At 29.7% G+C, this 27,823-nt stretch overlaps 1 protein-coding gene and 1 long non-coding RNA gene across 3 annotated transcripts in view; one reads left to right on the top strand and one right to left on the bottom strand.

Moving 5' to 3' along the window:
* The window catches only part of LOC138317344 (uncharacterized), a 75,049-nt gene extending 63,754 nt beyond the window's left edge, over window positions 1-11,295 (bottom strand). Inside the window, exon 1 of the long non-coding RNA XR_011207759.1 lies at window positions 11,220-11,295. This is a non-coding gene — a long non-coding RNA (uncharacterized lncRNA). The remainder of the gene's footprint in view (window positions 1-11,219) is intronic.
* The window catches only part of LOC138317343 (uncharacterized), a 471,671-nt gene that overhangs the window by 408,545 nt on the left and 35,303 nt on the right, over window positions 1-27,823 (top strand). The window contains exons 1-2 of one of the 2 annotated variants that reach the window (XM_069258935.1): window positions 22,326-23,495; window positions 23,929-23,952. The exons of the other annotated variant lie outside the window; for it this stretch is intronic. Coding sequence (XP_069115036.1) covers window positions 23,469-23,495; window positions 23,929-23,952 — 51 coding nt within the window. The 5' untranslated portion in view covers window positions 22,326-23,468. Of the gene's footprint in view, window positions 1-22,325; window positions 23,496-23,928; window positions 23,953-27,823 lie in introns of those variants that run through there. 2 annotated transcript variants of the gene reach the window in all.

Below are 27,823 nucleotides of genomic sequence, written 5' to 3'. Positions count from 1 at the left end.
CTTTAAAAAGAATGAGATGATTATTCGCGCATTAACACCATTATAACACTTATATAAAACATCTCCAAATATAGGCTAGGAAAAGCGACCCAACAAATGGCCAAGTAAGACAATTTATTGCATAATCGATATAATCATTCAATGATTCGTTCGTTTATTCATTCATTCATTCATTCATTCATTCATTCATTCATTCATTCATTCATTCATTCGATCAATCAATCATATTGTTATATAATTAATTATATATTTTATCGATTAATCTTGTTAAGATTACGATTAGGTTCTATGTTATCGTTTTCTCATACATGCCGAAGAAAGTAAACAAGCCATATCTAAAATAATCTCTATAATGTTCGTACTTTCCACGTAAAAAGAATTAATTCGAAACTTATTCAATATGAAGTTGCTGGCTCCGCTCAAACCTTCAAGTGACCGAGAAAGCGTGGTGTATCCAAAGTAGTGTTTCTATGTCTAGACAGTCGTATCATCCGAAAAACACACTGCAGTTTATTTTCGCCGATTGCATCACCACTATGACTGTATGATGTAATGATACTATAAATAGATGCATAGTGACTTTGAGAAGACAAGGTCGCAGACAGATTATGACGTCAGCTCGCGTTGAAGCACGAGCAGACATACCACCACGGTGAGATCGCCACGACCCTTAGCTCCAGAATATACGCGCTCCTTGAGATTTGTCGCGCGTCATTATATTGTTGGTGTAGATCATATCGTTATTTATCTCCAAAATGCTACTAAAATAGCAGACGAATAACCCGGATGCATATTTTGCTTGGACCAAGCTACCGTTATAACGAACCCCCTGTAGCATTAAAGCAATATACCGACTACTTTTTCAACGAATATAATATTCTAACCTGTGCAATCAAGGTTATTACTTTAACTCAACATATAATTCTTGTCTGGTTCCCCAAGGTTACTTCTTCAACCAAGCATGCGTGATTAGGGTTTGGTCTGAAGATAATTTATAGTCGGAAATACAGACAAAATTTGGTCAATAAAGGTTATTTCTTTGACCGAAAAGGTTTAATCAATGCATATGTATTTCTTGAATTCAAAACTTTAAATATGATATAACGTGGTCAGCGACTTTTTTCCAGAGAATATTACGCTAGCACTGTCAGCTGATATATTCAATCGATAAATATACAAATTATATCAATAATTTGGCTTCCATATATGAAAGGAATGACATCAGTTTTCCAGTAGACTGGCCACCAGTGTCTCGAATATTGAAAAAAATCACTTAAATTTGGATTGATTTTTTTGTCTCTAATACATGTCTGGAGTTTCAAACTTTGGGGATATTATCTAGAAAAGAACTCTGATGAGAAAGTCTTATCAACAACTTAGGGTCTGGTGGCCAGTCTAGTTTTCCAGGTAGGGAATATATGTTATGGGTATTAATTTGACATTATTCATTTTGTAAGTGCAACCAAGAATTTTCGAAAGTTCATTTTAAGTTTCATTGATGTTAAAATACTTAAACAAAGTGTTTGTAGTTACATAGATAAATGCGTTTGAAAATAATAATTGACAACAAACTCGTCAGATTTCTGTATTTTAACACCAATTAAGCATTGAACTAGTCGCTGTCGTAATTTTCTATATTTTATTTCAGTTTAGTTTGAAAAAGTATAGCAAATTATGAGTGTTTCTATAGAAATTTATTTTTTACTAAATCAAGCGCATATTTTACTTTTTGGCATGTGTCACATTTGTGTCACATAAAGCAATGGCATCTACGTCAGGAATTGCACCTTAGTCGACAAGTATATACATTGTGTCAACAATTCTCAATGTAAGATTTGTTTAAAACGTAGATTTGTACGTTTTGTGTGATTTTACGAAGCTCGTCAAAGCTATAAACGTTGAGAGAATTTTTCTTAAAGTTAACATCTTTTGCTACAATCTATTGCCAACAGTTACGAACATTTTGGTTTTCTAGGGTCTACTGTTACGAACATTCCATGAATTTACGGAATCCCCTAACTTAGAATTCCCCATAGAAAAGTAAAACAGATTTAAGGAGGGATTTGTTTCCTAACCACTGTTTCTATTGGGAATTTATGTAAGGGAATCCTAAAAGTTGAAACTAGCCCCAGTCCCATGCACTGTGTGTTTTACACATGAATCTATGACATAAAGATGTATGTAAAATATATGATAAAATATGGACATGCTACTGATACAAACGGTTTCCATGAGACAAAGTCTACACTAGGATATGAATCGATCGTGGCATATTATACATCCTCATTTATTTATTATATATAACGAAATCCTGATTTAATCTTACTGCATAAACATGGCGTTCACTAGCCCATTATGCAAAGAATAGGTAGTCAAACTCTTTCTAATGATGATTTGAATATCAGTTAAGTTTTAAAAAAATGTTTTGCAGTACATCAAAGTTAATGTGTTTTAATGTTGGATAGATTACTTGATTTGGGGTCAGAAAGATGTGTAATTTGTATAACTCATTAATCTATATGTCAATGTTTGAACGATACTGCAATCAAAACTTCGATTGCATGGAGACAACAACTGGTGTAATAATATGAAATGTCAAATTATCTCCTTCTTATTTAATACGTATGTGCATATAAAATGATGTTGATTTCATGTAATAAAAATTTTACACTCTAGGACATAAATCTCATTATTTGTTTACAATAATTTATGAAAATTATCAAAAATCGGTTAATGCAAAATCCCTAATTGATAACATAAGCCTTGTCTGGCATGCAGTGTACCTTTTGGCGATAAACGTCAAAAACAAAATAGTGTTCATTTAACTAACTTTGATCATTTAAATTGTTTTTAAGCATTTTGGCACTGGGATTTCTTTTTGTGAATATGATGGTTACTGTCAGAAAAAATTATTATTGTAATTGTCATTTTTATCATCGAAAACAAGAGTATAAACCGTCATTGATATCTCATATCATTAAATCTTGTCGGTTACAAATTATCAAAAATACATACCAGTAACAATAATTAATTCCATTAAAACACTCGTCATATCGGCAAACTGCTTGTTAGTGTCAGTGCGTAGAGTTTGTAACCAAATACACAAATTTTTATGATGGTTCATTATATGTTTGAACGCGAACGAAATAGAACCAGATTAAAGCGATTGCTTTTGTGATAAGAACGCTATGGCATTTATGCACAGTGGTAAGATCAAGTGACAGAGACAGGCTAAATTATTCTAGTTCATTTCCGAAATATTTAATTATCTGATGTTATGAAAACACAAATTGGGCAACGGCAATCTTATCAAAATACTGATTTTCATTATCAACTACGATAAGAATACTCATATCATGGTATATAGTGTGTTTTGATAAAATTGAGGGTTATGGCATTAACAAATAATGGTTTGTTGAAATTCAAGTAGGGTTACTAATCTGAAAGTTTTGATACATCATTGAATCCTATCAAAGCAATAAGTATACATCCTGTCATTTTACAAAAATAGCCAGAATGTAGATCCATATAAATTATAAGTGATGTTATATGAGTATAATTACTTATGAATTTCATTATTATTTCTGAAATTTAACCACCGTAAACATCTGAAGTGCTGCCTGGTGCTTCATATATATATATATATATATTTGTTTCATTTAGAAAGTGACACAATGACACGAGTTTTGTTTTCTTTAGAGCCAATGACGTTCTATTTATTACTATTATCTTTTTTCACCTTGATTTCTGCACGCGACTACAGTTATATTTAATAATATACATTTCACTCAAATATTCCTTCTATTCTTGACCGGAAGGCACAACTACCTCTTCCAAGTGAGAAAGTAAGTGTGAAAATTATGTCTTTTGAAATCTGTCTCTGCATTTTTATATATGTGAAAAGAACAAATCAGATTGTTTTTCAAATGGAAAATGAATATCTGTTCTTTATTTCAGATTTCAGTATAATCGAGCTCGTATCAGCTCATCTTTGTTAAATAGACCTATAAAACATTACTATCTGGTATCATATTAGTTTTGTATTTTCTTTAATTCGCGATTTTCTATTTGTCAATGCTAATACTTCACGAGTGATTTTTTCCGTATTATTGTTTTTGACAATAAGAAATTAACACAGATTATCGTTCGTTTCACTCATAAATTCTTGGACATTTAACTAATCGTCATAATATATAAAAATACTTTATACATAAGTATCCAGCGAAATTTATTCCCCCTTCTAATATAATCGCAACTATACGATACTTTGTCGCAATTTGTTTTCACATTTTAGCATCAGTGAACGTGAATATCAGCGGTGTAGCATCAAAAAGTCTATTTATAAGTATGTATAACTTAATTTACTTATTCAAAATATCTTTTTACATTCACCGAAATATATTATTCATCATACAATGATGATATTTTTTATGAAGTTTTCGGTTGCTGAAAACTAGTGGTCATTAATTTGGTAAATGGAAGTTGAATAGTCCATATAATGTATAGCGTAACTTCCCTGACGGTAGTGCTCCAGACTCAACAAGAAGAAACTAAAATAACATAAAAATATTTCATTGCTATTGTGTTTTAACCTGTATAGTGATTTTATTTTTTGGTGACTTTTAATTTATTATTATACTTAGCTTTTTAATTCTTTCATTCTATTATTATTATTCAGATTTTATCAAAACGATCACTTTATTTCTAGCATATTTTTGCACAGTATATCTTGACGTTGATTTATAAGATGGTTTCTTAACTTTATTTACATCATGCTCGAGAACCTGATCTGTTTACAAGAGGAAAACGATATGAGAGTAAGTCTGAAACTTTAGTTGACGTGTTTCATGGAGGTATCTTTTTAACAACGAGTTTACTCTGCCAAAACATAAATTACTGCAACGTCTGGTTTTCCTGAAATGCCCAAGTGATTTGAAAATTGAAAGTAGACATGCTTTCTTTGGCAGATAACCGGTTTAGAGTTCCGTGTCTAGAATATATGTCATCATTTTTTAACAAGATATACTTAAAGGTGATTTCAAGCAAGTCTTTTAGAATAGACTAAGATGGTCAATAGTTCAAATAATAAATACATGTATACTTCAATTGATGTGTTTGGATAACCAAAACATTTTGAGTTTATATTGTTCTTTCTATATACAATTAATCCAGACTTATGCAACGTTGCATTCTGTTTTTATTGCGTTGTCATATAAGAAATATTTGATGTATTTCATTTCCAGTGTGGTTTCAGCAACCTTATCGGTGATGTATGAATTACCATAATTAGAACAAACCAGAGAAATTGAAAGAGTTGGTGAGAGAGTAAACTGAATGGTGTATAATATGTATTTCAGAATTAGTATAATACAATGTGCTGTTTCTGAAAATAAAAAAAACGATAAAAAACCTTTGTCGGTGATCTATATATATATATGACTAATCACTGCTGAGATGTATGTGGGCGATGATTTATGCTGATTCTCTAATTACGATTAGACATAGACTGTGGAATAAATGCTTACTCTGGTTAATGTTATGTACAACCCATTACCATTTCATCCTTGTACAATTTCCTGTCCTGACAGAATTAGTAATCAAACTATAGAATATGTCACAATATACGCCTATGACATCGCAGTATGTAGAGGTACTTGTAGATACGTTGTTTTTTATGCGAAGTTTGTACATTTTATTATATACCCATACGTCACGGAAAGTGCAACAAATATTATATAGATCGATCGTTGCATGAAACATACATCCGCATTTATTATGTACATTCACAACATTATGTAATCCAGATAATTGTGCGACAAAGCCTCCGTGTTCGCTATAGTTTATTCTGTTCTAACTTTTAATAGATTCGTTCATTTTGTCTCATAGTAATCAAATTAGTCATGTTACGTCTTAAATTGCATAGTATTATTATATTTAAATTTGCCGGTGGTCCATAATCATGCTTAGATTAGATTAGTACTCACCATGAGCATGGAATATACAATGCACTTCGAATTCATTTACACTGAAATGGACTTAAAGATGAACAACCTCAAAAACGTTAATTACATCATAATCAGAAGTATGAACAGCTAAATAATCAGAGCTTTCTTGTTTAGATATCTACATCTATGACACACAGTGTAATAACCATCTTCATCTATTTGACGATTATGTCATGTTTTAGGTGATGAAAAAGAAGCTAGAGATTGCAGAGAGAGAAAAAAGATATTTGAGGAAAATTTTTATGGCATTTTGGAAGATTGTGGTCGAGTTTATTGAGGGTATGTTCATAGAACCCCAGTCATCTATATACAACAGTAGACCAATTACATAACATAAGCAGTGTTTAGAGGCCCTATTGCTGAATTACACAAAATCTAGAGTCACATAATTTAAAATGGTAATTAATATCAAATACATTTCTTTATTTTTGTGGCAGTTGGAATTATCTACTTTCCTGTCGCAAGTGTGGCAGTGTCTACTCTCCATAAATCTAATGTAAAAATATAATTTACAGCTGTCTAATTTTGTTTACATTTGATGTATATCCGTTATCTGTTTTAATTTTTAGGTATCGTTTTTTTTTTGTATTATATATGTAAGATCATACAAACATCCGAACGTTCATATGTCTAGCGTCCCTAATGATATATTGGATGTTGCCTGAACATTTTGATATGACCATTGAGAGGCAACTAATTTTGGCGCGAAATTCGAATTTAAAGATGAGGATATTTGAGAAGGTAATAGCTTAGATCGGAACTTCAAAGCCTATTCCATCTTTGCATATTACAGAGTTAGCTCCCTTGCGGGTAGGTATCGATTGTTACGTCATTATTTTGTGAGCGCAATTCACGTCATTTTCTTCGAAAAGTATGACGTTACGCTCGAAAACACATGACGTCACAATCAATACCTACCCGCAAGGGCAGATAACTCTGTAATATGCAAATACGGAATATATGATTACATTAGCCGTCAATTTAATTCAAGTATTATGTAAATAAAAAAATCTTAGTAAAATGAATATTTTCAGAAACGTTTTAAATTGCAGGCACCCTTTAAATGTTTAACATTACTGTGTCAGCGTTAACATTTGTAGATTCAGTGAAGGTTCCTTTGATCACGGTACCTGTATGTTGGGAGGCTTTGCTTCACCAGTCTGTAATCTGAATTGCACTTGTTTTTAACATCGTTGGTTTAAAGTAATTTAGAACTAAGCTCAGATTGAGGAAGTTTAGGGAATATTAATATAGTGTATGGTTTTGTCGAAATTTCTGAAACCTCGACACAGAAATAATCTGATCTCATGATGCAATATTTTGGATGCTATATCGGACAATATTTTGGATACTATATCGGACAATATTTTGAATACTATATCGGACAATATTTTGGAATACTATATCGGACTTTTAGAGAAAATTGCATTTGAAGTTTGCGTGAGTTCACCTTAAACATTAAACTGATAATTCTTTAATCAGTACACTATGATAATCTTTATATAATCCCTTAAAAAGCATTAGACAGCTGCAGTTCAAGTCTATTCTTACTTTTAAAAAAATCAAACAAGGGTCGGACCAAAATATTACATGTATATCAAAGAAACTATAAGTGTTCATTAATAACCTGTTTGCTTAAATACTGACTTAGTAAGTAAAATACCACTGTTAAAAATACTTCTGGTCACGAAGTAATAGGAAAAAGGACATTCCGAAAACGACAAAGAAATTGAAAGAAAAAAAAATCAATATTTATACCGCGAATTGTATCACAAAGATGTAGGAGAAGATCGTAGCATTACAAAAACATGTCAAGTGGTTTAAACAAACCGACAAGTAATTATTATTTGGTAGTACTCTTGGTCAAACAAACTCTGTATATCTCTAAAATTGCTAATAAAGTCTTGGCATATGGTATAAACATGTAGATCTGTTGAGAAGAACAGTATGTTTTATTCATGTCAGTCAGGTACACTCGGAAAAATATATTTCTCTGCACATTGTTAAGAGCCGTTTTCACTGCATGCTACCAGATCATTCTCAACGTCTGTCATCATTACTCTATTGTCTTATTCCTATTGGCCTCATTCTAATGGAATGTCAGCAACATGGAACATATATTGTGGCACAATCATTCCTCCACAACTACATAGAAGTCTCTGATTGACATCCCAATATCCGCTCACTGTTGGTTCGGGGACTCGTTCTTGTTCCAGGTTCATATTTGGCGTGCTACTCCTTGAACACACTCACCCAAGCATCCCTAGTATGTGTTGGACGCATGATGTCACTATGACAAAATGCATTAATCTTAGTGAACAAAGTCATGACGATTAGCCCTACCTGTCTGTATGTAAATATATTTCAGGTGACCTACCATCCTGTGACACTGGCACTCAGATACTATATTTTAGGGAAATGTCATTTATATACACTGAATGAAATGAAGGGAAGAACACTACAGACAGATGTCGGAAAAAAGACAGACGTCAGCGGTATATTTTGATCACGTTATGTTGGTAGATTGATTGGGAGAATAATATATTATAGAATCGTAAATGATGCTGGTAATTAGATCATGTGATCTTGAGAGATATTGGTTATAGGATCATCACGAAGGTCGGTAAAAAGAGCATGAGAGATGGTTGCGAAAATATCATAAAAAAATTGGTGATAAAATAATGATTAATTTTGGTGAAATATCATGAGAGCTTTTCGTGAAATGATCAAAAAGATAATCTTGGTAGTATCATGATAAATGTTTATATGAGAAATGCTTGAGATTTGATCATACGATATATTAGTAATACATTCAGGTAAGCTGTTTGTGAAAACGATTTTACATAGACCTGTGCTTAATATAACCAATTTAATACTACAATTGCATTAGATGAAACATTTGCCGTTATATCATCTTATAAGGCACTTAATAATTTCAATTATCTTATGATTTCTGCAGCAATACCTTATATATACATGGTTTCTATAGCAATTACTTCTGTAATCACAGAATATCTTAAAGATGCTCCACCGCCGACAAATGGTATTTTTCTCTATCAAAAACAGTAGAAGACGAATTAGTATGCTTCTTCAGTTACACAAGTTTCTTACTTTACATCATTATCACCATTGGAAAGATTTAGCTTTTAATTTACTTCAAAATGGAAATTAAAAAATAATTCATTGCGCCCCGAAAAAAGTACATACATGTAAGTGATTTCATATAAGTTTTTAAGTTATTCTAAGTCATCTGATTAGGTTAATTTTCATTTATGTAACCCAAAAAGGATTCAGGTTTAACATTAAATTGTATCATTGAATCTCTAGTGAGATAGCGAGATACACTTACCAAAGGTTTTTTTTAATGATTTATGTGATATCAATTAGGAATCTAATTGAAATTATCATTTTAGAGGTTAAAAAGGTCATTCCAAAAGAAACATGCATCATGAAAAATGGTACGCAAGTTCAATTCAGTAAAACGTTGTTTTTTCGAACTATATATCTATAATATTGATAAGCATCAATACAAAATGGACACTTCATGATAAATATATAATTAAATGAGCATTTAGAATTCACTTGCATATGACTTTTTAATTATGACTGGTAAATGATGATACATGTACGTTATAATCCTTCCAGAACAAGGCACCAATTAACAGGTACATTTTGAAAACAAATGCATTTATCTGTATTATTAAGTTCATCATGTCCCTAAAGATGCTCTGCCGCTGACGAATGGTTTTCTTTTGCTCTCAAAAACAGGAGCAGACCAATTCATATTTTCCTTAATTTACAAAAGTTACTTATTTTACACCATTACCATCAATGAAAAATTTGAGCTTCTTATTTTAATTCAATGATAAAAATATTAAAACGAATTCATTGAATCCATGTATTGTTGCGTTAATTAGACATATACAATGTACATACATGATAAAACACCAGTTGTTGCTCAAATGATGGGTAACGTTTATGCTCTGTCGGCGGCGGAGCATCTTAAAGCATATAAACCTTTTCATCATAGGTTGAGGGTTTATAATAGAAACCAATTTACTAAAATAAATATTAGTCTTAATCTCGTTTTATCAATTTTGTGGACTGTTTTGTATATATAAGGAGTCCTTCTATTATATTTTAATCATATCCTTCCTTAGACATGAAATTCAGAAACACAAATGCGCGATTGCAAATTGCTCAAGAAATGGCAGTATTTGCCACTAATGGTTCTGCCATGGTGTGTTAATTTGCTTAACGAGACGGTGCAACTTTTAATTTCATTTCAAGAAAGCCCACTGATTATTGTTTCTTTATATTTCAGAAGGCGCATATTCCGTCCGTTTTCATTTTATACTTTGAACATTGGTCATCTATACTTGGGTTTGTAAATAGAGTCGGAGCTGGTCAGGATTAGAATTAAGTAAGTAGAAATACCCCATATAAGGTACCTTGTTAATTGTTTAGATAACTATTCATACTGTCAAAAGAACGTTTAGATTAAGACAAAAATGTTTTATTGATTTATCTATTGATCCATACAAAATATTCGATTTTGAGAATCATTTCCCTATCTAAATCTATTCTACGGCTTTTTTATTTTATAAAAGATGCATGCTTATTTATTTTCGTCAACTTTAAATAAAATTATCATGAGATAAGCAGATATGCTGAGGTATTAGAGATATCAAACAAAAGATCTTTTATTCAAGAAACATTTTGTCATAAAAATGTGAAATTGTATTGCAAAAAGTGATTTGTCCATTGAATATCTGATGTATACGATTTTAGGTACTATCACTTTTGGGTAGTGTAATCTTTGTCATACAAATATTAAATTACTGAAAAATGTAAACGTTTGAAGATAAATCACAGACTAAAATGCCCGACTTAATAGTTTTGGTTCTTAGGTTCAGATCAACGAACTTGTGCAAGTCTAGAAGTTTTTTTTGTAGGCTGGCGGAAAGCACAGCACATATTAGAACAACAGAGTATTTGTTTAGAACGCAAAAATGATTATTTCTCTATCAAATAAGCATGCCCGTGGATTTCGTATGATATAATATAATTTGCATTCTCATGCTTTTGTCTATCTGTTATTAATTGCATATGTACAATTCATGAGATGATGACCGGAAATAAGATCATATGCACTGAAATAGAGGTGCAGATAATAAAATATTCTTCATCCTAAAAGTAATGTTATAATTTTACCTTCATTAGACGACTGCATCCATCCTATTTGCATCTCTTGAGATAATCTCCCGGTCTCGTCTGCAACAGGGCGTGCATGGTGTAACATTGTAGTTATATTGAGATACCGATTATTATTAGATACACAGGGACGAATCTCATTGGTTGAGACTCAGGTACTATGTGGACAGCGGGGATGGTAAGACCGTGTTATATTGCCGACATTGAGAAGATGTCAAAGGTCAGTAAAACTTCAACTAGCACCGTGTGAAAGTTTTAGCAAATACCTTCACCTGAAATTTCTTCACAAAATATTCCTTGGTTAAAACAAATTTTGGGGTATTTCTTTTAGAACTAAAATGGAAACTTCATTTGTTATGAAACGATTGTCGTCAAGAAATTCTTGGCAGTTTTAACATATATATCAATGAAAAAATCAATTACTCTATGTATAGTTAATGATAATTTCAATGTAATTGCAATAGCTTGGATTGTGAATTATTATTTTAATATTACAGGTAAAATAGCATTTAGTGTTTTAGTGATATTCGAAGATTTTAATAAATATGTTCTTCTTACGTACTAGCTGTCATACAACATATTCAGAAAAAATACACAGTATATGTGATTTACTTAAAGATGCCCGGCACCGACAGAGCATAAATGATATTCATCATTTTAACAATAATAGGTGTTCAATCGTATATATATATATGTCTAGTTAACAAAAAAAAATAATATAAAATAGTTTATTTCGCCATTGGTGCATGCGCAATTAGTACTTCATTCCATATGGGATATAGGGACACGGATTTTTTTCGGGATGCAATTAATTATTTTTCATATTTTTAACTAAAAGTAAAATGAGAAGCACAAACTTTTCAATGGTGATAATGATGTAAAGTAAGTAACTTTTGCAACTGAAGAAAAATACTAAATCGTCTGCTCCTGTTTTTGATAGCGAAAAAATACCATTTGTCAGCGATGGAGCATCTTTAATATATTACAATGTATTTAGCGCTTTGATTGTTGTAAACATACATAACTTTACGTTATTCGCATTGTATTTAAAAGCGCTATTCCATACACAACTCTAAATACTGTGAAAGAATTATGACTGCACTGAAATATGTAAGCTTACATTTTGAGTTTGAAAATGAAACAAAAACATCATCAGATATCTAAAATTTTGTTATCAGTTAAGCCTTTTCAATTTGAAATGCTTTAAATGAAAAATTTAACTAGACATGGGGCATAATACTAATCAGAATGTTTTTGTAATTTATTTCAAAGACGTCATTAAATTGAAATCTTTGTGAATATTATTATAATGTATATATTAATTGTTCAAAGTATCAAATCTAGAAAATGCTGAAATACGTTGTCATCGGGATATTTTCGCTTTTGAAAAATTTGATTCCGACATTGTTCTACAATAGCAGGTATGTAAAGTTTCAATGTGCTTTTCCTACGCCATAAATGTGTATGTGTTAATGATATGTGTTTTGACATGTCAAACAAGGATTGCTCATTATTTTCTATCTACTCTTGAATTTAAATATCAGATCGTATAAATCTGTATTACTTTAATATTTCTGTTATTTAATGACGGTCAAGGCGAGAAAGTACTTTTGAATACAATTCAAAAGCATAATGTTTTATTAATTTTATCATCAAATCGTTCTTCATACCACATTGTTTGATATGTATACAGTTCTTGTTATCGTGTTAAAGATTCACATTCTAACTTGAAAAGAAATATTTTTAAGAACATATTATAACTTAACCGTATCGAGGTTGTCCATGTTACCACGTTAACTGTGCATATTGTAACTAAAAAGGAATATATATCGGACTTTGCCTTTAGGAACATATCATTCATGTAATATATTCAAAAATACTTTTTACTGATTTTGTCGCATTTTAGGTAACCATAACCATTTTCCTTACATCATTCTTATACTGCTTGTAACAAATGTTCTTGCTACAAAAAAAGATAAATGCAATCAAAGTTTAGCGCATAATTACTTGTGCTAAGATAAGATTAACGGTAAAACGTGTAGGTGTATAGTTATCATTTACGCAAAATAATTTAAATCATATTTCAAACAACCATTTTAATAAATAAGAAATTGAATAGAAATTCTAAAACAATACTTTTACAGTTTAGAAATTAGTATAATGATTATGAGATATTTTGAAAAGATAAAGTTTTTCCCAGGAAGAAGGAAACTTACAGAACAAACTAATTGGAAGGATTATTAAGTGTTTTATATAAGATGGCCAAAGATCGAAATAAGAATATTCCATCACATACAGATGATTAAAATCTTTTCGAGTAAGAACACCAGACCAACACAAGTATCGCATTGAAATATTTACTGAAAATGAAACCTTAACAGTAATGTTTAATTTCAAAGATGCTCCACCGCCGACAGAAGATAAATAATATTCATCATTTGAAAGTTTCGTGTGCATTACTATAACTAAATAACATCAAAAATAATATAAAATAACCTATTTTGCCTTTGGTGCATGCGCAATCAGCAATTCATTCCATATAGGATATAGTGCCATGGTATTATTTCTTGATACAATTTTATTTTTCATTTTTAACTTTTAACAAAGTAAAATTAGAAGATCAAACTTTTCAATGGTGGTAATGTTGAACATTAAGTAGTTTTTGTAACTGAAGAAAAGTACTAAATCGTCTGCTCCTGTTTTTGAAAGTGAATAATACCATTTGTTAGCGTTGGAGCATCTTTCATTTTAATCTGTTAATTCTTTAAAATGCTAAGAACCCCGTGTGTATATTTCAACAATGTTGAGGAAAATCAGATAGCCAAAGCACAAAGTTTTGAAACGCCAACAACTTTAAAATGAATCACATGAACAAATATATATACAAAAGTAAATGAAATTTGAATACATTTATAACAAATAGAAATGCGTATTTGAAAGGAAATTCACAATCCTATTTATCGATTCCACTGGATGTGTTTAAAATTAATTTATTACAATTTTAATTGCTCAATTGTCTCTTATTTTACAAATATTCGATCTCTTGAACATCTTAAGGTACATGGAAACAAAAATCAGCTATGCAAATTCCACCTTTTACGTTTTGGATATGATGCCATCCAATCAAAAAGAGCCGAGAATTTGTAAAAGAGACTGTATTGTTTCATATATATTTTCTCCCTCTTAACGTTAGACAATTTATCATAGACTTAAAATTGTCAAATTATGATTTTTTGCAGTTGATGGAGCCAAATTTATAACACGAGTCCTTCGGTTTCATTTTTTTTGAGAAATACAAAAGAGCTATAATTCGACAATTTAAGTTTGAATTATAAGTATATGTACATTATATGATCTTAAACTCTTTAAACAAATCATAAAAACTCGAATGATTTTGTTACAAAACTAATTTTGAATAAACACAAATTCCAACATTTTAAATAATAAAAAAGGTAATTTTTCACAGATTTTAGGAAAAAGGTCAACACCACCTCGGACATAAAATACGTAAACGCTAACATATAACACGTCACATAAATGTTAATACATATTGTATATCAACGTTACCTATGAAATGCTAACATATAACCCGTTAACTAAATGCTAATCTATAACCCGTTAACTAAGTGCTAACATATAATCCGTTACATAAATGCTAACATATAACCTGTTACATAAATGCTAACATATAACCCGTTACATAAAAACTAACATATTTCACAAGAATATCAACTGAATATTGGTAAGATTAAGTGTCAGATTCGCTGGTTACTTATTATTTTAAAAAAAACACCTTTTATTTATGATAAAGTGATATACTGATCAATGATGAAATACTATCAATCTATTTTTTAAAGAAGCATTTAAACTGTAAAATGAAATAACTGACCATTGTGATTTTATTTTATGACCTTAACAAAGTATTTAATGGTTTTATAAGAGCCATTAAATGGTTTCGTTAGAGCTACCAAAATTATTTAAACAAACTTAGTTGGAATCACATATACGGTTAAGTATTGTTAATTCTCGTAAAGGGATTTTTCATGCCAAATAAAATCTTGTTAAAAGAGTCATTAAAATGTTAAAAGTACAAAAGGTTTCAGCTAAAGATAAGATGGTGGCATACTCTTAAATACGTAGTTTACATTTTCAAACTATTTCAAAATTACTTTATGCTGGGGTCATTTCAAAAAGTCATTTTAACGTTAAATTATGAAATTAAGATCTTATTCTATCTCAGAATGTATAATACAATCCATATGAAGCGATTTATATCATTATTCTATTTGCAACATGTTCATCGAACAATGAATTCTCTTATTTAAACTAATTTATAATGTCGTTAACCATAACCTTAACAATTTGTTATCAAAGAATAACGGCTTATATCTATAGTTATTAAACTTGTCAGGATTATAAAACAAAGATCATAAATTTGTATCGTTCGATTTCATTAATCCTGAATCCTATAGAATTTTAGATTATAAATAATTTTTGATTCTAGATCATAGATCATAAATCTTTTAGGATTCTAGATCATAGATCCTGTAGGATTCTAGATAATAAATCCTTTAGAATAATAAATCATAAATCCTGTAGGATTCTAGATCATAAATCCTTTAAGATTCTAGATCACAAATCCTTTAGAATTCTAAATCATATAGCATAAATCCTTTAGGATTCTAGATCATAGATCCTGTAAGATTCTAGATCATAAATCTTATAGAATTCAAGTTCATAGATCATAAATCCTGTAGGATTCTAGATCATAGCTCCTGTAGGATTCTTGATCATAGATAATAAATCCTTTAGGATGCTTTATTATGAATCATACTTTTTAATTTGGATTTTATATTATACATCATAGATTCTTTATATTTCTTTACCTTAAAACGTAACTAATTAAACATTTGTTAAACATTGTAACTTCTTTCTTCTTTCTGATTCTTGATCACCAATCATTAATGATTCTGCAGACAGACAGACATGTAGACAGACAGACAGACAGACAGAGAAAAGTGGGTTGTAACTATGAGACATCAAATATTCAACATTGAACAGGAAAAGTAAAAATTTGATTAATTGTGGCAATAATATTTACGGTCAGGAAGATAAATAAACAAGAAAAGTAAAAACAAAACGAACAAAAAAAAAGAAATCTGGGCAAATAATGTATACCTTTTAAAACGCTACCAGTTTTTCCCATTTCTTCCAATTCTTATCAAACCTTTCTTTGGCAGAATCACCTTTACTAGTAGCTATATATTTTTGTACCTTATAGTGTTCCTTGATAGTGTTGATTAAAGCATTTTAATTTAAGGAGTTATGCAGACATCTCATTTTGTAAATATGAATTTTGATAATAATGAGAATTTCATTATCTATCCTATTATTTTTCATATTCTGTGAAAGAAGACCAAATAGATATGATTCTTTATTAAAACTGAAGGGAATGACGATGTCTGTCTGTCTGACTGTCTCTGTCTGCTTGTCTCTGTCTGTCTGTCTGTCTGTCTGTCTCTCTCTCTCTCTTTCTCCTTTGGTATGTTTGTGCTGTTTGTTTGTACACAAATCAATTAAAATATCTAAAAAATAAAACTCTTTCAGATCAATTTGGATGCTTACATGTAAAATGTACATTGATTACCTTATGTTTTTATGAATGATGTCGATGTGGGTGATATCATATATAATGTTATGTTTTGAGGATAAGTTGATATGTGATAACATTGATTATGATATCAAAATATAACATTTATTGATCATGATATTAAAATACATGTAGTAAGGATATTTTGACAATGATGATGATCATGGTAATGATGATGCGAATTGAGTGATGATGTTAGTGTGCAAAGCTGTAACTATAGTGATGCTGTTTACTGAGTGTGATAATGGTAGTCAAATATAATTTGCTACTGTTGGATATGGTGATTATTGAATGACGTTGTATATTGAGTGATTATATGTACGATGATGATGATGATGAATGAGTAAATGAAGACTATGAATGATTTGTGTGCTGATATCTAATGTAACTTTTACACTTTGAAAACTTCTGAAAAATAAAAAAAAAATAATAATAAAAAAGATAATGATTCTACATACATGAGAGACTAACTATAATTCTTAATTACAAATTACAAAGTTTTTGAAGTTCTACATTATTTTGTTTAATCCTTTAGAATTACATATCATACATCGTTATCACTAAGTCATAGTAGATTCACTTTATCATATATCAGGACAAGCGTTTTGTTACTTGTCTCTACTTTTTCATACCAAAAATATGATCCACCGCCCATAGAGCATAAACAATACTCATCATTTGAAAAAATAACTTATCATTTGAATAATAACTGATGTTTTATCGTCTATATATGTGTCACACAGGAGAACAAATAAAATCATTTATTTGTCTCTTGGTGTATGCGCAATCAGTACTTTATTCAATATAGAACTAAGTGTCATTAGTTTTTTTCGACACATTTAATTTTTTTTTTAATATTTTCATCTTAAAGTAAAATAAGTAGCTCAAACTTTTAAATGGAAGCAATGGTGTGGATTAAGTAACTGTAGTAACTGAAGAAAAATACTAATTCGTCTGCTGGTGTTTTTGATAGAAAATAAATACCATAATTCAGTGGTGTAGCATTTTTAAGTGTACGTTTATAAGAGATTTGTATTGGTTATCTTTCGAATATGATAATGTGTTTGCTGCTTTCGTATATTTGAAAACATCTATTTCAGAATCGTAATGAAGAATGTGAATCTTTTTAACACTTTTAAACTAGATACATTGGGCTTAATCTTTATCTGTTGTGTTTCAATTTTAAGTTTAAATTTAAATCGGGAAGTTCACACTTTACTTCCAGTATTGTTGACATCAGACTATCCTCTAAATTGCATTAGAAATAACTTTGATGGAAAGCAAACAACATATGTAATATGATCTCAACTAACGATAAACTTTATTTTGATGGAAATCTAATTAAAATTGGACTTGTAATTCCGTTCTACTAAGAGTTTCTACGATAAGGTCCATTACTTTATTGAAGCGTATCGTGGAGTATCGTAGTGAAACAAAATGCTAATTTCAATTTCAATCTGATTGTTTTCTTACAATATGATTATTAACATGTTGTAATGTCACTCTAAAACTATTTGCGGTTCGATCTAAACATTGTAACATTTTGATACAGATTGCAATAAAAATTCAGTTAATATAACATAAAAGCTATGAAAACTACATAAAAACATTTCTCGGCAGATATTGTACATATAATCGAATATGTATCGTCATTAAAATCTATATATTGAAATAATAATCCTCCCGAGGGAGAATATTTATATAAAATTCAAACAGTATAAAATGATATTTATACTGTTAGAATTTTATATAAATTATTTTGAAATTAAATGCATGCGTTTTGAACGTATACATCATTCTTCCCCTTCTATGAAACTGATATGGAAGTAATAAAGTTAGTTCTCCCTCAGGGAGATATCCAAAGATTATTGGTGATGTGATATAAAAAGTTTGAAAAACCACATGACATTGGAAAACGTAATATCACAACAAATATAAAGATGTCTAAATATTCTTAAGAATCAAAATCAATTATAATTGATAATGTACTTACTGATTAATTTCGTTTTATGCCAATTTAATTCTATAAAGCATTGTCTTATGATTTCCCCGTTTCAAAACACGACAATATAAATCAAAAAGGTAATATATAATTTACTTTACCTTTATATTGATCTCATTTTTTAATTTGTAAACTTGAATGATCCAAGATACTTCCATATCAAATTATAAACATAAATACTAATCTTGAAAAGAAAAAAATACAAATTCAAAAATATATCTGTGATATACTTAGTAACACACGGATTTCGGTAGCAATAGGAATTATTAAATCTAAATAGCAAGAAACATTGGTATTTTTTTACAATCCCTGAGTCCAATTTTTATCGCTTTTTTCAGTATCAAATATTTAGTCCTTAGAATTATACAAATGTACGTAACTGAATATGAAATATAAATCATTTCAAATGTACAAAGTTCTCAAAAGTTTTAATAATACTATAACTACCATTTTGTAAATTTCTTTTCAGGTTTGCCGTTCAGATGAATTCTGAAATGGTCGTCTTTTGTCAGCAACAAGTTTGTTTATTATTTGTCACATAAAGAGAGAAAAAAATATGATACACTCTTATTGCAAAAAATATGTACAAGTTCAAACTATTTTTGTGCAAAATTTGTTATATCTTTACAAATAGATACGTGTATATGATTTAAAAAGATGTATGAGTTTATAAAAATGAATTGTTTTACCAACAGATACATGTTTATGATTTTACAAACGGATGTATATGAGTTTACGAACAGATACTTATATGTGATTTTACAAAAAAGATGTGTGGTTTTAGAAACAGATACTTTAATGTGATTTTAAAAACAGATACTTGTATATGTTTTTACAAACAGATACTTGTATGTTATTTTACAAAAAAAAGATATATGATTTTACAAACAGATACTTGTATGAGATTTTACAAAAAGATGTATGATTTTACAAACAGATACTTGTATGTGTTTTTACAAACAGATTCTTTTATGTGATTTTACAAAAAGATGTATGGTTTTACAAACAGATACTTGTATGTTATTTTGCAAAAAGATGTCTGATTTTACTAACAGGTACTTGTATGATATTTTACAAAAAGATGTATGATTTTAAAAACAGATACTTGGATGAGATTTTACAAAAAAAGATGTATCAGTTTACGAGCAGATACTTGTGTGTGATGTTATAGAAAGATGTCTGACTTTACATAAAGATATCTCTGTTTGTACAAAACCTGTAAGATCTTTACAAATAGATACATGTATATGATTTTACAAAAAAGATAAATTATTTTACAAACATATGCATGTAAAGTAAATAATTTTACAAAAGATGTTTAATTTAACAAAAAGATTTTTGATATTTAAAACACATACCTGTATGGGATTTTACAAAAAGATGTTTGATTTTAAAAACATTAACATGTATACAATTTTACAAAAAGATGTATGATTTCAAAAAAGATAAATTATCTTACACAGAGATACATGTATATGATATTACAAAAAGATGTATGAGTTTACAAAAGATAAATTGTTTTACAAACAGGTCTATGTATAAGATTTTTACTAAAAGACGTTTTAAAAACTAATGGATGATTATTTTTCATAATATATTCAATATATAAACAACAACTGGTATTTACATTTTTCACAGTTAAAACCAAAATCACAAAACACATCTTTCGCCCATGCTTTCTCCATTCTTGTATTTTATAGTATTAGTTTATATTTTATTGCGAAAACATGATATACATTTAAATGAGAAAGCATCAAGGTTGAAAAATAAAGGTACACGTAAAGTGTGTGTGAATACATTTTGTCTTAATCATCATAAACCACCAGGTACATTGACAAATGTACTAGTTATAAAACTACAAAAATGTCTTTGATTCGACAATTGATGTTATAAGATTTGTCTAAACATAGTTTTACATAAATGCATTTGGAGAATTTTGGAAACAGTGCGACGCAAATCTTGTTTTGTTTTCAAAATTATTTGGAATAGAAATACGACCTTCATTTGTACTTTCCATATCATTTTTTTCTATTTGAAATGTTCTGTGTTAAAATGTATTTTCTTGTACACGTAGATGTGTATATTATATTATTGTATGTGTAAGATTATTCATTACACAATTACAATTTCATACAATTTCAGACTTCGTTTTCTAGTTTAATTTAAACTGAATCTTATTCAGAGCTATATTTTTATGAAGATAACTTATAATATTCAACAGGTTCTTCCTATCAAATCACATAACTTGCTTATTATCTATGAGTGCTTTATTTATTAACTTTATAAATACGTAACCTACTTAAAGATGAATTAAAAATGAATAACGTCCTGTAATGAAAAGCAAAGGGAAAGTGTGAAAAGAGATTTAAGTGAGCTTATTTATGTGTACTAGTCAAGAGAATGTTTGATAAAGGAGTTTAATTATTGTAAATAAGATTGTCAATAAAGGACGCCATCGTCCTTGTATTGTACTCAATATTATTAAACTTTTTAATCTGCTCTGAATAACACGTCGGTCAGCAGATTAGGTTTTTTTATTATTTGTTCTCCAACTCGCCAAATGTCTACACCTATATGTCCAGTTTTCGTGTAAGGTAACTGATATATCAGATGTAAAAAAAAATAAAAATAAAATTATTTAAGAATATATGTGGTGGAAGAATTTGTAATTTGAAGAGTTTTGATATCATTTATCGGGTCCGAAATTTTGCTTTAAAATTTAAAACTAACAATAACGATACTTGTGTTTAATATTTGAGATTAAATTTAGAAAAGAGGATATTGTTATATACTTGATGAAAAAAATTCATAAATGATAAAAGACTTAGTGAAATATAAATCAAGGTAAGATAAATCGTGTAATTATGTATTAAATGATAATAGAGGTATTTCTATATTGATATAATAAGAAGTGATTTATTGAAAATAAAAACGAAATACATAGATAGTTAAGTATATACTGTAGAAGGAAACTAATGGAATTACTTTGATCAACATAACGTTTTATTCAAATGAGTTTAAATTCAATTTAAGCTAATATAGCTAAAGATCTAGTAATTGTGAATGGAATTGAAGAAGGTCATTTTATATATCTATTTTTACCACTGAAAATGCAGTATTTGAAAAAAAATTCCATATCATAATCTTTTATTTCTCCTTGGCTTGATGTTGCTATTTTTAGTTTCATTTTTTATTTTGTATTTAACATTCATGTCGTATATTATTCAAACCTATATGATCCAAAACATTCCTTTCATATTATATCAATGTTAAAATTAATCATCCAAAGAATAATTTTAAGGATTATTTCAAAATAATGCAGACCTTGTGTGTCCTTTCCAAAACATTACTAAGTATACACCATTTACAAAAATATGTTATAGTATTCAACAATCATTACCTTTGTATCTTCCTTTTTAAATTGAATCAACTTGTGGATAGCAAATCATATGTCTAAGGTAATTTCTTCTTGAAAGTAAATTATTAGATAGTATACAATATATACGATTGCATTTTCAGTAAATACATAAATATAAATTTAATATGTAAGCACTCGGTATTTACGCAATCGAACTTGAGTTACCTACCAACGATTTTGCTGAGGCAATCTATTTGAGCTACACAGAGAATGTGATCATAGTTAAAATGATTTTTTTCTTTTACTTCATCTAGTTTACAATCCAAACATCTAACTAGACGCTTCATATCTATAATTTTACAAAATGTCCTAATTATTAAATTCAAAAATTATAATTCGGATTAGAAAACTATCATTTAGCTTCTATCAACGTTGGCTAAATCACAGTGAAGATATTGATTATGGTATAATAGTAAACTGTATTTTGAAAGTGGCAGATCGCCAAACATGCCACGTAAAATTGAATATGTAACTTTTGACATTTTAGGTAAATCAGTGATGGGTTTCATATTTTTTTCTAATCGTAACTATCGTCAAATTACCATCACCAGAAAATTAACATGGCTAGAAACGATTACGAAAGGTCTCGCTCTTTCATATTTTAATAATTTGTTCAATTATGTAAGTCAATGTGATTTTATGACACTAGCACACTGTTTTAAATGCTCCGCACCACTCCCCTATTTTTAACACATATAGCCATTGTCATTAACTTATATAATGATTATTCAATTTTGTTGATGGAGATAAATTGATATCATTAGCAGCATTTAGTAAATATATACAATATGACACCAACATTAAATAATATCAAAAACTGTCATTATAGATTATATATATCTAATTATGTCAGAAACTCCCTTTTTAATTGTTTGCAGTGATTTCTGTCACGTACGTAAGTCATGTAATTGATAAATAAAAACAATGCACGTGTTTGTTCTCATTTGATACAATTGTACCATTTTTGCCAGTGTCACCTGTTGATTCTAATGTCATGGACATTATCATATTAAGAATAACACTTTTTACCCGAACATGTCGTAAATATACCATTGGGATATTTTATCTTCAGGGTCATAAAATATCAAGAGTAAAATATTAGGCGAAAGTGTCTTTTTTAGCTCCTGAATATCATTTTGGTATATTTTAGAGCGAAATCCCAGCAGATCGACTCTAATCATGGATAAAGAAGAAGCGTTAGTAAAAGTAAAATACTTATTTGTCTTCATTTTATTTCATTTTGTTTTGTTATATAATACACAAATATAAAACATTTATATATTTCAATGCTACTTTACTATTTCATTTTGTTAGATGCATATTTAGAAATTTGAATAATTATTAAACATATTGAATTTATGAAACCAAAATATACAACTGCAAAACTTACAAATAAAAAATAGTCAATGGATGCGTATTTTGATGATTTTATATTTGAAATAATGAAAATTTGAGGCGTTATGGGAAAAGAAAAATAAGGCCGACATTTCTCGTCAAGTAAGTAAGATATGTCTCGTTTGAAGCATGGTTGTCTACACTTCAAAGGTCATTACATTGAGTTCTGAACAGGCTTACTATTTTCTTTTGTTGTTTCGTTATGTATTTTGTGTGGTTTATGCCCAACTCTTTTGGATTTCAGACCTTCATTCGCCAAAAGTTGAAGGTAAGGTCAGAACTCAGTATATTGAAATAAGCAAAAGCGTGCCTTTAACAATTGGTCAACGGAGATGACCAACCACATTATTGTGTTGACCGCTTAAGTCTAATGTGGAATCCCTGTCTTGCATTGGACATTTCCATATTTCTACTCTGTTCTCCTTCACATTATTGTTTGTACTGTTCATTAACATCGATACCTTGTATTTTGAATATTTTATCGAAATAACTACAGCCAAAGCATGGACGATTTAACTTTAAACTAAATACAATTTGGACGTAATTTCAAATTGACTCTTTACTTTGTCCTCCTATAATCAATTATGCAAATGAAAATAATAAACAAAAATACATGTTTCTCAAATACCAACACCTCAGCCAGTCGTCCAATAAACAGACACATGTAACACAGTGCTACCAAATATGGTCAAAGAATTGAAGACATGCCCTTATTTGGAAATGCCGCAACATGTCTCTGGATCCTTTCTCATCCCAATAGCAAACGTGCACATTTCTTTACAAATGTGCCAAGGCTGTGGTAGGCGAGCGAAAAAAACGAACCAAACACCAGATATGAACACCACACTATCATTCAGGGATGCCTTGTAAGGTGTAATTATGTTCTGTGTAAACCATGAGGTCAAAAGTTAAACTTATGATAGTTCCTGCTATCATTCACACCTACAGAAAATATCCACGTGTCTTTGGAAACAATCCATTTGCAAGACATTCTCTCTCCCTCCCTCAGCCGCTGATCAAAGGGGGGCAATCGGTTTCAGAAGCAATGAAGTTTATACCTTTATACGTTTTGTACGAAATGACATGAAATGTACTAACTTCTATATACATCTATGTGAACATATACAAATAAACCAGGATTTAACTTGAGTCTCATCTTACATAAAGATAATAATTGGAATAAAATTAGCTTTCTGTCTTGCTCTTGCGGCAAAAGATGATTTGAAAGGCATATGGTGTTTAGGATAAAATACACCACATAGAATATTAAATAGTTATGATTAATTAAGCAATAACACTGAAATATTAACATTTCGTTATGCATGCATTATTTCTTATCCGAAAACACAAGTGCTTGCAAGCATATATGTATCTAGGACGTCTAAGACACAAAGCTTTAACGACTTTATTGTGTTCGCCATATATATTATAAAATAATGCGTCTGATGAAAAAACAATATCCATGTTAAATAAATGGAAAGTGTTTTCGAAAGATTCAGCACACCTTATCGTTTTAACTACAGATTTGCAAGTAGCTTTTATTTATTTATATTTTTGCCATGTATTAGATAACTTAGATTAAATTTATAATGACTAGTACAATTGAGGATTTTAGGATGAAAAAATAAATAAACAATAAAGATGAATAATAACAATTAGTAAGACTAACGGTAAATAACATGGTGTTGCATCTGAATTTGTTGATTTTAATGTTTATATTATGAATATTTTAGTTTATTCCAATGCCTGTATTACCTCTTATCTTCAGTAGGGGAGGATATACCCTAAGGTCCTCTCCAAACATAGACACATTAAATAGATAGAAAATGACAGTTTCAAAACATTGTTATAATGTATATGTCTATGATATAAGCAAAGACTATACTCTTCAATATCAACGAGGCAAACAATAAGAGTACCTGGTGAAAAATAAGTACCAATGTACAGGGGGTATTGATTACGAAGAAGGAAATGTACTGATCTTGTAATATCAAATAACATGCAATTCTTTACTTATTTTACTATAGTTTTACAAATTCTTTGCTTTGATGGTTTAGGGTATAGATGGCAAAACACAATTACCACCGACAAATCTTCTACATTGATGAAATAAAACAGTTGAAGGTGTGGAACTGATAATGTGATGGAATCTGAAAATAAAATATTTCACAGACATTATAATACTACCGAGATATCTATTCTTTCTTGATTTATGTATGGAATAACTTTGACTTGTCATGTAGACATTTTGTGAATACAATATGCCATACTTGTAATAATGCGCAACCATATTATACATTAAGTGTCCAAAAAGAAAACTAAACACAAGAAGAGAAAATACCCGGCATGAAGGCACAGTTTTAAAGTGTGTTATAAAACTATGAGTTATCCTATGTACATAATCATGCAATATATAGTTGGAGTCTTCAAAGAATACCTATCAATTGATTAACTTCACTTTGTAATTGTTTGATAAAATGAATGGGTTTGACACATAATTCTTTTATCGAGCTTCTTATATAACTATTACCTCTACATGAATTTCTTGGTAGCTGCGCTTTATGAATTCATTTTGTTGAAATGTCAGTGTTTATGTATATGTATAAGGTCGTTACATCTTCATATCCATCATTTATATTCAAATTTTCTTGATATGCCCCCGAAACCACCTAAACCTTATCTTTGAATAATTATAAAATGAATTAATGTAAACTGCCTGTGTCTGAGACTAGTGTGTATTTCAGTCTTTTCGTTTTACTTAACTGTTTACCAGCAGGCATGTTCAGTAGTTATATAGACATCGGTATGAACAAAATGAAAACTTGACTGACAGATAAAAAAATACCGCCCAAGACACTCGTGACATTCGAATTATATTCATTGTAGCTGTATACAATATAATGATACACTTGTTTCTATTATCATTTAAACTCAGTCATATATTAGTTTGTTGCATCACAAAACATTTGATGTCAAAAAGTTCAAAAATCAGAACAGATTATTGAATTATATCATAAAATTAGTAGATAACATAATTTGTATATTTATTTCAAACCTTTGAAATGCGTTCACATTTGTGATTCTACATTTACAAAACTATCCCAATAACCTTAAATGAATTTTAAAGAGCGAAATGCGCAGTGATGAGACGAGTCTGAAAGGGAATCATTTGTGCATCTTGTTGTCCGTACCTAACTCAAGTAGTTCTGGTGCTAGTAGTTCTCCACATAAATAATTATTATCAATTAATTTTGATGCTTTTCAATTTTACAACTATCATATATATTGTGGCCTAGTGTACCATTCAACTCATTGCACTATTATTTGCACAAACATTTCTCGTTTCGTAAGATTTTGCATGATCAAAAGTATATTAAAAGTAAAATGCAGTTATATTTTTCAGTGCTTGAAAAACTTATTTGATTTCTTTTATGTTTAATGTTCTACTAACAGTCATGGTTATTTAAGGACGTCCCAGCATTAACAGATAGATGAAAGCCACAGTAATAGAAGAAAAAACACCGACCAACGGCCAGTACCTGATACCTGTCCCACATGGGGTTCGAACTCAAACTCTAAATTTATATCCTTTTAGTAGTATTCAAATGATTTACCTGCTGTGTGGGCACTTTTTTCATATGCTTCTGCATTTCGACGCTGGCGTCGGTCAAATGAATCCTATGGAATACTGAATACAAATGACTTCCAGAAAGGTATAAAAAAAACTGTGGCATTATTACGGTCACGAAGTTCCCATGTTTTCTTTCAGTGTTCATGTCTCTATCTTAGATTTGTCATACTGGTCTTATCTGCTGCTTTTTTTGTTGTAATGCTGATGCACTTCGTAAACTCAGAGGTGCCATAATGATAAGAGACGTTATATGTCATAGTGTGCTTGTACGAGTCTTTATATCTTTGACTGCATTTGTTTGAATCGTTATATCTCAGAGTGCATTTGTTTAGGACGCTTTATCTCAGAGTGCATTTGTTTGAGTCGTTAGACCTAAGAGTGCACTTGTTTGAGTTGTTATATCTCAGAGTGTGCTTGATCGAGACGTTATATCTCAGAGTTCATTTGTTTGAGACGTTATATCTCAGAGTGTGCTTGTTTGAGTCGTTATATCTCAGAGTGTGCTTGT

This window comes from Argopecten irradians, chromosome 3, assembly GCF_041381155.1.
Source record: "Argopecten irradians isolate NY chromosome 3, Ai_NY, whole genome shotgun sequence".
In the NCBI taxonomy this organism is placed as follows: domain Eukaryota; kingdom Metazoa; phylum Mollusca; class Bivalvia; order Pectinida; family Pectinidae; genus Argopecten; species Argopecten irradians.
This window is presented reverse-complemented; position numbering and strand designations above follow the sequence as displayed.